The 13,300-nt window shown below is 40.4% G+C and overlaps 1 protein-coding gene across 6 annotated transcripts in view; it reads left to right on the top strand.

Annotated features, from left to right (window-relative positions):
* Nucleotides 1–12,417, top strand: part of ctnnd1 (catenin (cadherin-associated protein), delta 1) — a 42,118-nt gene extending 29,701 nt beyond the window's left edge. For 3 of the 6 annotated variants that reach the window (XM_084045225.1, XM_084045221.1, XM_084045226.1), the window contains 9 exons: nucleotides 2,945–3,010; nucleotides 3,344–3,471; nucleotides 5,076–5,226; nucleotides 5,784–5,979; nucleotides 7,341–7,570; nucleotides 8,101–8,154; nucleotides 8,489–8,571; nucleotides 9,725–9,819; nucleotides 10,254–12,417. In XM_084045225.1, coding sequence (XP_083901351.1) covers nucleotides 2,945–3,010; nucleotides 3,344–3,471; nucleotides 5,076–5,226; nucleotides 5,784–5,979; nucleotides 7,341–7,570; nucleotides 8,101–8,154; nucleotides 8,489–8,571; nucleotides 9,725–9,784 — 968 coding nt within the window. In that variant the 3' untranslated portion in view covers nucleotides 9,785–9,819; nucleotides 10,254–12,417. The remainder of the gene's footprint in view (nucleotides 1–2,944; nucleotides 3,011–3,343; nucleotides 3,472–5,075; nucleotides 5,227–5,783; nucleotides 5,980–7,340; nucleotides 7,571–8,100; nucleotides 8,155–8,488; nucleotides 8,572–9,724; nucleotides 9,820–10,253) is intronic. The other 3 variants (XM_084045223.1, XM_084045222.1, XM_084045224.1) reach the window with 3 other exon arrangements.
* The last annotated feature ends 883 nt before the right edge of the window (nucleotides 12,418–13,300 follow it).

Raw genomic sequence — 13,300 nt, 5'->3', positions numbered from 1 at the left:
TTCTGTGAAAAAACAAACGCACAAGACAAACACAAACCCCCCTCCCAACCCTCACAAGAAAGTAAATTACATGGTATTAAAAAGTACAGAAAAGAGGGCAAAAAGAGGAAAGGGAGAGAGAAAAGAAAAAGACAAAAACAAAAGCAAAACCTGAGAAAAAGAAAATAAAACTCAGCCAAAAGAGTATCAGAGTAGATGACATGACAGCATGTATTATACAAACAAGGCACAGAGAAAGCTCAACCCACACCGTTCTCAAACACTTGAGGGGTCACCTCGAGCACGGGCTCCGTCGCAGGAGACCGACCACCTATCCAACAGGGGTTGCCATATTTTCAGAAAGACCTGTTCTTTTTTGATGATTGTATACCGAATTCTCTCCATATGTAGAACATTGCCCAAGTCTCTAAGCCACTGCTGGAACAGAGGACTAGATTCAGATTTCGGGAATTGCAGTTCTATCAGACTAGACAGATGCTGTAATGACAATGGAGCTACCAGAGGTGTTGCCAAGAAGACTACTAAATTGAATGTTACATAGTATTACTTATAAATATATTTAACAAGGACGATTTATATTAATCAACATAATTGGGAATGTATCGGATTTACAATCCAAGGTAGAGCACGTGCATCCAAAAAGTTGACAGGTGCTGCGTGCTGGACAAAAGTATGTACATGAAAAAAGAAGAAAGGTCCACACACTGTGCTGAAGGGCCCAATTAAAATGTTAATAGCAGGAATGGACAACGTTTGAACCTGTCAGTCTTGTCAAGTCTGAATGTTACAAAGTAGTAAGCGTACTAAATACTTGAACAATGGGCGGTGCCACAATCATGCAGAGACAAGACAAGCCTGTGTTTTTTCATTATGATATGGTTGATTTCCTTGTTATGTGTAGCCGTTTAACTGACATGTTTTTCAGACAGTGTTGTGTGGGACTTGTCTTATTATTTGAGACGTCTTCTTTAACCACTTGACCCTGACATCCTCTTATTTGGAGATCAGTTCTCCTGTTCACTATTTTGTTTTCATAGTAACACCCCCAGTTTCTTTACCAGATCTGTAGGCCCATAGTCTGTCACCTTTTGAGTTCAGGTGGACCTGCAGATCTGGTTGGTTTTCAAGTGGTTAATTACTACAGCTTGTCTGTGCATCCGATTTAGCCAGCCTGCTAAGTGGGGATTCTAGCCATCTAGAACAATGGTAAAGTGGTCCATTTCATAAGCCTCTTGAGTCTTAACTTCTTGTTAATTGTTGTCTCTTTGCCCTCTTCGCCGACTGTCACATGGCTGATTATATCTTTTTGGTGCAGCAGTGCCACTGGGATGTAAACAAATGTCAATTTTGGTGGCTGGGATATGGCTGCTTGCCTCTCACTTAATTGCTCTCTCTCTCATTTTCCTCCATTCTCGCCATCCTCTCCTCCCTCTTTTCATCTCCCATTTCTCTTTTCCCCTTCCTCTCATGTACCCCTCCATCCTCCTCTGCTTATTGGCCTGGGCTACAGATGAGTGGTTTTCCAAAGGTAAGCTCTTGCTGCTATGTGACCTGTGCTTTGCTTCAGCTGCATGCTGTAGTAGTAGTAATAATAATAATGAGTCTGAGCTAACCACAGATCTTTGTAGCTGTATACTAACCTTAACCTTACTTTTTAGAGTTGTAGCAGATGGTCAGTTGGGGCCATTTAGTGTGTGTGTGTTAGGGGTGGAAAATCTAAGCGATTCAGCAATTAATCACGATTCGGATATGGATGATTATGAATCGATTATTAAAATTAAAAAATCGATTATTAAAAGAAATATCGTAATTGCACAGAGCAGCAGCCATATTTTGGTTGGTTAACAGACTATTGAGAAGCCTTTGTTATAAGTCAGTATTATTTTACAAAAAATAACTTTTTTTCTTCAATTGTTGATGTTGGCAAATATAACCTTCCAGCTGACAGTGACAGATCTCTTCTATTAGTTTTTATTATCAATAAAAGATAATGGAAGTAAATTAATCGCGAATCGCAATAATCGCAATTTAATCGTAGCCCTCGGAATCGAATTGAATCGTCAGGTACCTACCAATTTCTGCCCCTAGTGTGTATGCAGCAATGGTGCTCACAACTTCTTAAGTTTTGGAGCACCCACAAACCCTGTTTAGACGGCAACGGTCTCTAGAGAAAACGGCAAAATAAGATGTCAGATGTGCCTTCCGTTTGGACGGCAACAGTGTTTTCGGGGGTTGTAAACGCAACAAAGTGAAACCTCCTTCCAGAGTGGAAATATTTGAAAACGCTCCACCTCCCGTCTCCATGTAAAAAGGGCAATACGGGAGAAACGACAAAACGTGTGACATCATAGCTCACGTCGGCTCACGCCACGTGCTCGATGTAAACAGCTGTGATAGGAACTTTAGGAATAGAACGGGAGTGGTTCTACGCATGCGTAGCACGTCGCCGCCAACTAGCATGCACGCTTCAGCATTTTAAATCACTGTTGCGTCACCGTGTAAACGCAGAATAAAAAGTGAGAACGTAACGGCATTTTGTCGTTTTCTATTCTGATCGTTGCCGTGTAAACATGGCCTGAATTGATACAAAAAATAACAACAATACAGTTTAAAGATAACATAAAACAGTGTAAGTATCCTTACAAATGCATGGTAGGCCACCACTAGGGATTTATGCAGTAATCTGAGGTCAGGATTTAAATTTGGTCTCCTGACTGTCTATCCAGCCTCCATCCATCTTTTCAATGAGACCAAAACTGAGGCCAAAACGGTCTCAATTTTAAGCCCTGGTGTGAGCCTCACCATCTCAATAAACAAAATGTTATACTCATTAGTGGTGTAACCAAACAAGTCTGACCAGGCAGTTTTGGAATCTGCACTGACTCTGGAATGTTTGTTTGTTCTAAGTTGTTAAGCTGTTGTGGTGGTGTTCAATATGTTTCAGGGAGGAAAGATGAGGATGCTGCAGCAGATATAATAGACATTCCAAAGCGGACCACACCTGCCAAAGGTAAAGAAGTCATCCAACAGCTCTCTATCCCTATGCTTTCTGCTAAAAAAGACACACACAAAAAACTACCAAACAAATGTTCATATGTTCATAATCCTTCCCTCATCCCTGGTCCTTTCACCTACCTTGCCAGGATAGTAGAACATACAGGAATGGGTTTTGGTTAGACATGGGTGCAAAAACATCCTCCTCACCCCCCACTCCTGCACAACATTCCTATCTATTTATGTATGATCATAAATAGATAATATTTTCTATATTAACCATGGAATGTGACTACTAAACTCATAGTCATTTTCTATTTACCTTTTTCTCTTCCATCCTGTCCACCAGGTTATGAACTGTTGTTCCAGCCGGAGGTGGTGCGTATCTACACCTCACTGCTGAAGGAGTCTCAGAACCCCACGGTGCTGGAGGCCTCAGCTGGAGCTGTACAGAACCTCTGTGCCGGACGCTGGACTGTAAGTGGATCTGCTTTAATTGCTGCTTTACATGATAGGACCACTTTTTTCATGTTCCGTACATAGAGAAAGCTGCGCAGATGTTGGTGAAATTAATTCATGCATGGAATATGTCTGTAACCTTAGACAAGAATTCAAAATACATTTCCAATTTGAGTTCATAATTACACTTTTGATTCTTTATGCTTTTAAAATTCATGCAACAGAGCTCTAATCATAAATTGTGTATATATGCTGGACATCTGGATTTGGCTCAGAAATAAGTAACATTTTGAATTGACCTTACTGTGCACTTTACCAAAAGCAATTTTGTCACTGCACCTTTATTTTTGAGGACGGGGGGTGCTGAGAAGCTTGAGGAAGTAACGCAATCTATAAATATTAAACCTATTTAGTACAACCAAAAATAGTTTTCTTACATTTTAGGCGAGAAATAGGCCATGTAGTTGCTTGAATCATTTCACGACGACTTGCTTTGCTATATTCATCATGGAGTTGTTAAGGCAGCCCTGTTAATATATCGCCACTAATTGGGGAGATTGTGTTATCTAGCGTGATTTCCCGGCAGCTCATCCCAGCAACTGTGCCCGACAGGGGAGGCCACAGGTGGGGAGGAAGTACAGACTCGATGTGACTGTCTGGTTGTGCTAAAGTACAATGGCAGCTTGTCTGGAAACTATGTATATTATTTCCTAGTTTCTGATAAAATTTTAGTTGTGAAATAGTCCTGATTGGCCATCACTCAGGGTCGCTCAAATCTCTTGCTGCCTATTAGCATAAAGTCAAAATGTTTTCAACTTTTTTGTGGTCACCAAGTCACAGTGATTTCATGCCAGGTGTCTCGTCACTCTAATAAGTCTCTCAGTGTATCCAGTAGTCATAGGAAAAGAATGACTGCTGGTCACTTTGTTGCTTGTTTTTGCTTTTGGTGTAAGTCCTGAAAAGCTCCCCTTTGGTCTACAGTAGCGAAGGAGTTGTTCATTCCCTGGGTCATTGTAATAGTTCTGATTAGTGATTTTGACATTTTAATTAGATTGATAATTTTAATGCTTCGCTGTTAACATCTGGGTAAAAGCCATAATATTCCCAAATACAAGAGATTAAGTTGTCTTTGATACTTAAAAGTCGTCCATGTTGGCATTGATTACACCAAGTTCCATGCTGTGACTGAACCCACCCCATAAACGATGGAAGCTTATTTAGTCCAATAATGGTATTTTATTATACTCTCTTAATAACTGGTTAACTTCAATAAATACTACAATAAATCTCAGCAAACATATTCCAGCTCTGTCTCAAAACCAATACAGCATGCGGTGCCTTCCGTATTGCCACAATTCCTCTTACGCTGTACATGGTGAATCTTTACCTTATATGACATCCCCCACCCCTCCTACACTTATCGTGCATAACCGATTTTTAATGGCCACAAATCATTATATGAAAATAGCAAGCACCGCACAAGCCTAATAGAGAGAGCCTAAGATGTTGTACCTAAGACATTGTACCTCATTTTCTATACAGCTCACTTCATAGTTGGTACTTAATAATTTACCTCCCCACCAAGTCTTCTAATGTACATTTTTATGTGTTCGTCCCTGCAGTATGGTCGTTACATCCGCGCCTTGCTGCGTCAGGAGAAAGGCTTACCCATGATGACTGAGCTGTTGGCCCACAGCAACGACCGCGTGGTCCGGGCAATGTCTGGTTCCCTCCGTAATCTGGCTATCGACGCACGCAACCGAGACCTACTAGGTAAGACCCTGTGCTCTGTGCGTACACTTGTTTGTTTTTTTTATCTTAGTGGGGATGTTTTACTTCCTTTTTAACAGACTGGGGTCCCCTTCAGGTGGTCCAAATGGTTCTGTTATGCATCTGACATAGTTTGGGTCCACTTGTCCCTTAGAGGGAAGGGTAACTGCAAATCAATACAAAGTTGCTCAGAGTGATCACCTTTATATCCTTTGAACAATGCCCCCATCCGCAGGGCATGAGGGGTCACTTAATGATTTGAAGAGTATGAAAATTATGTGAATCATATGCTATGGCCTTCCCAGTTACCAGAACACCTTACTAAGGACACTTATGCAACTAGGTTTTATTTTTGTGGGAGGGGGGGGCCTTGTCAGCCATCTGTATGTCTACATATCTAAACCTGTGTGTGTGTGTGTGTGTGTGTGTGTGTGTGTGTGTGTGTGTGTGTGTGTGTGTGTGTGTGTGTGTGTGTGTGTGTGTGTGTGTGTGTGTGTGTGTGTGTGTGTGTGTGTGTGTGTGTGTGTGTGTGTGTGTGTGTGTGTGTGTGTGTGTGTCAGGAAAACATGCAGTGCCTCATTTGGTGGCCAACCTGCCGGGCGGTGGTCAGAGCCAGCCCGTACGAGCACTGTCAGAGGAGACGGTGGTGTCCGTACTGAGCACGCTCCATGAGGTGCTGGGCTCCAGCCTGGACTCAGCCAAAACCCTCAGGGCCTCACAGGGCATCGAAAGACTTGTCCTTATCAACAAAGATGGGTAAGGGTCAGTGAGAGGGAGACTATGCATGTAGGATGGGGCCAGTGTAAACATTTTCTAACAGCCAAGTACTTGTGGCAAACATAATACAGGGTTGGAAACATATAGGGGAACAGACAATGGTATGAATGTGGTTGTGTTCTGGTTTTGACAAGGAACAATAAAATGAATTCAGGAGTATTCATTTTATTGTTCCATCATCTACTATACTACCACACAGCATAGCACCACACAGCATATCCTATCTGATTTAGATATGATTTTATGTAATCTTTCTAGGACTTCAAATCCAATGCCATATAGGCTCTTTATTTTTCTTCGACATTAACTCATTCAATGCCATGCTCATTTTTTTATTTTGGCTCTGAGTGCCACCATTCAAATTCATTGTAAAAAAAAAAAGTGCTTAGGAAGCGAGATACAGCCTTTTTAAGTTATAGGTTAAACAAGGAGTGGATGGAGCAGCAAATCTTCAAATCATCATATCTTGGGTTCTGAACATGTTTAAAAAAAAAATATATATATATATATTTTGAAAAAAAGAATTTTGATTTTTTTTTTTTCATGACGTCTTTGACGCCTTTTGGCGCTCAGGGCGTCAGGCCACATGACTTCTTTGACGTCTTTTGGCACTCAATGAGTTAAGGGCCTTGTACACAATACAGTGTCAGATTTTCAGCGTGCTGGTTTTTAATTGGTTACCAGCATAATATTTACCAGAAAATCAATTCCTGTTACTTGTAAAGGACAGCAGTAAACAACCCTCATTCTGTGTCACCCTTCATCGCAATTCTCCGCTTCATTTCTAGCTAATGGGTGGAAGACAACCCTAAAGTTACTTTTGTTTTGTTGCCGCTGTCACTGTATGATCTGGCACACCGAAAGTAAAATTGGGTCAATTCTTAAAGACAGAGCTGGTGTAGTGTGCAAACAATATTAAAAGGCGTGCATCTGGAGCATGTTTACATTGGTAGACTAGATAATTGAAAATCTGATCTAAGCTCATACATTTTACGGGACCAGTAAAACACGAAACCGATTCAACCATAGCACGAGTGATAGTTGGAGGCAGTGAGTGAGCAGCTTGAATGTGGGGGTGTGAATATATCTGGAAGAGATTGAATGAAAGCACAAGGGAGTTCGAAATGGCTGGTTGTGCGTATGAGACTAGAGCAACGCTTACTAGTGTGGAGAAGGCATCTCAGAGCAGAGAAGAGCTCTAACAATCTTTCTGTCAAATTTTGTGTACCATTGAAGGTAAATATTTCATACTTGGGATGCTTTTTCAATTTATACGGACTTACTAACACCAACTATTTGTCCTCTTCTTTTGACTCTGTTCTTCCTGCTTTGTCCACCAGTAACCGTTCTGAACGTGAGGTGCGAGGTGCAGGCCTGGTGCTGCAGACAGTGTGGGGATACAAAGAGCTGAGGCGCACTCTGGAAAAGGACGGCTGGAAGAAGACAGACTTCATGGTCAACCTAAATCCTCCCACTATCAACACCAGGGCCAATGGAGGTTATGAGGATAGCACCCTGCCGCTCATAGATAAAGGTGAGAGACAGAGAAACACATGCACTCCTGGACCAGGTAGCAATCATTATTAGTATTCCCTCTTATGTACTTAGAGTATTAGACATGAGCACTGGGGTTTACCACACTGGGACAAAAACAAACCGTCAAAACAAGCTACAGAACAGGTCCAACTCCGTCGGATTACTGTAATTCCTGTAACCTTGTGGTCAATCTTCACTGTAAAATATGACTTCCACCGATTTTTAATGGCCACAAATCACGATAGGAAAATAGCCCAAGTATTGCCAAAGCCTACTTTTGACTCCATGGAGTTGATTCAGTAGATTTAGTCTTTTTGTAGACTATTTTGACAATAAGAAGACTAAAATACACTGGCCTAATTCTTTAATCTTCTCAGCATTCTTTGTATTGTCCATTGGGGCAGTTCCCACCTGTCTTGTACTTCAGCCAATTCCCAGCTATCTTGCACTAAAGTAGATTAAAAGAAAGTTTAACTATGGCAGTGGCAGAGACCTTTATCTCAATGAGAAGCATTGATGTACTGTAAATGCTTATTGTGTCTGTGTCTTTGATTCAAATTTCAGGGGCGAAAGCAGACAGTGAAAGAGACATGATTCCAATGAACGACTTGGGACCGGGTAAGTTTGAATGCAGCGCGCTAATGCACACACACTATGCCTTGGAGACAAGTCTCTTATTACAGGAGTAGGTTTTATTTATTTACGGGATCAGGTGACTGCAGACCAAGCTGAGACTGAGAGTAGTGCACCCAGCCCTAGGTGTCATACATTTAACGGAGATCAGTAAGCTGTATTTAATGTAAATTCTGGTTGATTTCATCCTCTTTTTTTATTTTTCAGTTGATTTGGACATTTGTGCTCAGATTGCACACACACACAAACTGAGAAACACAAACAAAGTGCAGAAATACAAAAGCCTGTCAGTGTCTTTACATGTTTCTGTCTTCCCCAGATGCCTATTCCACACTGGACCAGAGAGGGAGGAGAAACACTCTTGATGACACACTTGAGCCTGCTGATAAAGATACAGTGCAGGTACACATGCACCATGTGCGTGCGAGTACACACACATACAAACACACACACTTATACTCTGTCCCTTGTTAATCTCTGTGTTCACCTGCATTAACCACTCAAATCGTGTTTTATTACCTTAGTTGTATGATGTTTTTTCATAATTTCTTTTTAAATAGCAGATACTGTATGCAAGCTAAAAATGCAATGTTATTTTTGCTATTTTTGCACTTTTTGATTTTTATTTTCCCAGAATGGCATTCCCAAAATAGGGACACCAGGTTGAAAGTTGTTCAACAACAGTCTAAGCATGGTTTAGTTCAAAATACACACAACACGCCTTACCTTACTCTTTACTCCAATTCTAACTCCAGCCAGGAAAACAACCCCTCCTGATCCTCACAAGAAACCACTTTTCCAGTGTTTGTTTTGTTTTGTGGACATTTGGACTTACTGGGTGGCTAAAAGCAGAGGACACACAGAGTCACATGCTCTGATATTTTATTATATATATTTTTATTTGCATTGATCCACTTAAATTAAAATGAAATCCAGTGGAATAGTATCCTTTCAGACAGCATTGCTTAATACAATCTGTATCTTTGTATCTGAGCTTTGAGAGCATTGACAAACCATGTTTTCAATATGATGGGAAAGGGTCAGGAAATGACACAGGAAGAAATGAAACATCCATTATACAAATCTGAGAAAGCTTGCAGCAGAACAACTTGAACTCAAGGATACATTTTACTTGATTGTACATGAAGGCCAGTTACATCACTTTACTGTGAAAGGAGTGGGTGCTTGCGTGCACGCGCGTGCACACACACACACACACACACACACACACACACACACACACACACACACACACAAACACACGGAGCATGTTGATGCATGTTTTACTAACACCATTGTTAATCTGTTTCTCACTTATATATCCCCTCTCTAACTTGTCTTTTTCTTCTTGACCTGTTCTTGAACTAAACTTGTAAACTTTCTCTCCTTTCTTGTCTGTGTGTGACGCACTGTGTGCCTCATTTCTGTTTTTGTCCACTCTGGTCCTGAACACATCCGCCTTTCTTCTACTTCTTTCTTCCCAACCCTCTTCCTACTACTCGCCATGCTAATCGATCACCGTCTCTCTCTATCGTTCTGTCATTGTGTCTCTCAGGGAGGGATGTATGGGGAGAGGCAGGCCTCTGTGCCTCTCATGGATTCATATGATGGTTAGGCTACACCTACAGTCACACTGCATGTGAGTGCATGGTATGTGTATCCTACTGGCCCTCACTGCATGGCCTAAAATCTTACACGTGTGTGTGTGTGTGTGTGTGTGTGTGTGTGTGTGTTGCAGCGTAAGCTTGTGTTTGTGTGTGTGTGACCAGTGTATGAGTGAACTGCCTTAGTTATTTGGACTGTATTATTGCTCCCCCTGCTGGCAAGCCACAGTGATTTTTCTTTCTTTTCTTTTTCATTTGGTGGAATTCTCTGTGTACAGTCGGATCTTGTGAGATGTGTGCTAATTGTATTGTCCGCCACTGCTGATGTCTATCGTACTGTGTACCATATTGCAAAAACCTCCATATACAGTATGCTGCATATTTCAATATTGTGTTTGAGTGTAGATTCATACCTCGGCATTGTTTTAATGTTATCCACTCACCCTCTTTCAACCCACACTCCTGTGTCTTTTCTTTCAGAAAAACTGATCGTGTGCATCAGTAGACGACAGCCACCTCCCGCCTACTGCCCCTGCTGATCTGATAACACTCACCAAGGGACCACAGCCACTACACTACAGACTCCACTCTTTCGCTCTCTCTCTCTCTGTCTGTTTCTTACATTCCTGTGCTGAATCAGACAGACCGACTTTAGCCACTATTGAAATAACTGGGATATAAAAGACATGACTTAATCTCCCTGTGGACAGTTGACATGACACAATAACCACTTCTTGTTTTTTTTGTTTTTTTTTACTCTAATCGGTCTCCTACAACCTCGCCTCGTTACACAGCCAACGCACACAGCAAAAGAGGAGCCTGGAACTTTTTGGAACACACGAAGTAAAATACACTACACTTGCCAAACACATCAAAAGGGAAACTTTTGGAATTTTAACAGGACCCTTTCCAGAAAATAGCTGTGTAAAATATGATAATTCATTTAACCACTTCGCCTCAAACGTGAAGAAAAACGTTTTTCCTTATGGTTAAATACTACAATTTTCTTTTCTTACAACAGAAGAACCAATGTTCATTGATTGCATTAGATATATGTGATGCTTCTACTCCTGTTTTGATGGTGATTGTTATGATCTTGCTTTATGTTGTACTGCAGTATCGTACATGTGCCAAATGACACCGCTACTGCCGCAACCGTAGAATCCCACCTACTGACACCTTTCTCCCCTCGCTAAAAACTAATTTACACTGAATTGACTTGTGATTGATTGGCTTATGTTCTGTGTATTTTAAGAGTTTCAAGAGTCTTATCATAGTCCATGGTAGAACTCAGATGGGGATGATGTGTTTTATTAAGTATGAATTTCACAGACCAAAATAACAGAGGTGTTGGTACCGAGTATTCCAGGACTACTAGATAGAAATAGAGTGAATAGGGCAAACAACATATTTCTCCGCCATGCTCTACAATACTTTTTTTTTCTCAATATGTTCCTTCTATCACAGCTAAGCATCTACTTTAGTATTCTTGGGAGACCAGACAGGATTTGATTAGTATTGATTCATTGAGTGCATTTTTTTTTATCTGAAAATCTATTATGAATTATAAATGTGTAAATATGAGACTGCCTCTAACAAAATGTCAGCGTGGACTAACTGGAGTGCCTCATTCATGCACAATGGGTCTGATGTGGATGTGTCCAAGATGATTTGGGTAACCATTCGGGAGGTGTTTTTATTTGCAAGTTACTACTTCAGAATGTATGGATCTCAACAGTTCTATATTCCACGTGCTATTGGAATGTATGAACTTACATGTTTGTATGTAAGGCTGTATGTATCATAGTCTGGTTTCTGCATTGTTTTATATAGAATATAAAACTCTTGATTTCCACAAACTCATGGTCTACCTAACTTGGCTGGTAGTCATTCAAGGTTACAGAACGACACTTGGGTGAGAGGACACATTCTTGCGTGTTTTTTGTAGTGCTTGTTCTGTAGAAGATTGCATATTCTTAGTGCCGAGTAAGATGTAGATATTTACTGAGCGGATGATTTTGGAAAGAAGGCACTGGGGTGGATTCTCTTTTCCCCTTTTTCATGCCACTTCAAACACTACAAAAGCGTTACAATTGACTCATGTTGCCTTCAAGAGTGAGTGGACAGATTGTGTAACTCTTAATTCTTGAACAGGTGTGAAGCAAGGAGTTTTGCTGGACTTAGGAGGGGAATAGGGGAGAGCAAGGGCCCAATTTAGAAGATTTGTAAAACCTCAGTTTGTGGAGGCAGAGACCAGACATTGATTGTTTGCTTAGATAACGTGAAAATTAAATAAAAGCACATTTAAACTATATATACCAGAGAATATTTGTTAATTTTAATGGTTTTATGTATTTTGTTTTTTATATTTTAGGATTTGGGTTAATCGTTTTGGGTGCTCTGGGTGAATGCATATGCAATCCTTTTTTTTTTTTGGTCTGATTTAAAACATTTAAAGGTCATTTTAATTAAAGACAAAACGAGCAAAAACTGAAACTCATGTCAGCCACCTGATATTGAAACACTAATCAAAAAGCTGAAAACCTTAATCTCTGCCTTGGCTCTTAATGTTGCACAGTTCTCATTGGTGAATCAAATATGTAACTAGCAATACAGTTTTTAATAAAAAAATGATTTTTCAGAACCCTGTTTTGTTTTGATTCATCCAGCACACGTAGGTAGTGGTTCTCAACCTTTTCAGGCCACGACCCCCCGAAAATAATCATATTTGAACTGGGGACCCCCAACCCTGACAAGCACTTGGAATGTAGGAGTTGAGGCATTATATTCTGTTTGACTTTGTTCCACAGATAAATATTGTGAAAATAGCAGATCTGCAAGCTCTCAATGCTTGTGTTGTGTGTTGCCTCATATGACAATTTGGCCAATGTTTTACCAGTTTTTATTGTATAGTTTGTTGATTACTTTTGATGCAGTAATGGTCTTATTTACTTCCCTACAAACACAAAGTTCAGTAGCTACGTTTTTGGACACTTGACTTATTTGTGTTTCCCAAAGGTCTAATTACCCTCAATGATTTTATTGTCGTTGAGCTGAGCCGTTCCTTATTGGCTACATCTTAAAGTAGGTGTTTAAACCCATGAGTTTCACAATGGCGTCACTGCTACTCGAAAAGACTGATAATGAGGTCATGGAAAGTGTTTGTTAAGTTAGTGATTAAAATAAGTTGCAGTGTATAATTTCCATTCTTCAGAAAACGTAAGTTACTGCAGCTGCAGATGATGTCATGAATTTCTAATCAACGTTGTGGTTAGCTAGCGTCGTATTAGTAGACAACCTTCTCAAATAGTGATCACTAAATTAGTTGGGGAAAGGCTGAAGACTAAGTTGTAGCTTTGGAAGTTAGAACAGTGTTAGAGTCGCAGATATAATGTATCGACATTGTTTATGATTTGCTGTTTGAGTTTTATATTCAGAGAATCGTAATGTTAATTATCGGCACCTGTCAACTTACAGTACTTTTACTTCTACTCCACTACATTTCAGAGGCAACTATTGTGCTTTTA

This window comes from Gymnoscopelus microlampas, assembly GCF_963454915.1.
Source record: "Gymnoscopelus microlampas genome assembly, chromosome: 2".
NCBI classification, from domain to species: domain Eukaryota; kingdom Metazoa; phylum Chordata; class Actinopteri; order Myctophiformes; family Myctophidae; genus Gymnoscopelus; species Gymnoscopelus microlampas.
The sequence above is the reverse complement of the archived record's forward strand: the minus strand, read 5'-3'. Positions and strand labels throughout refer to the sequence as shown.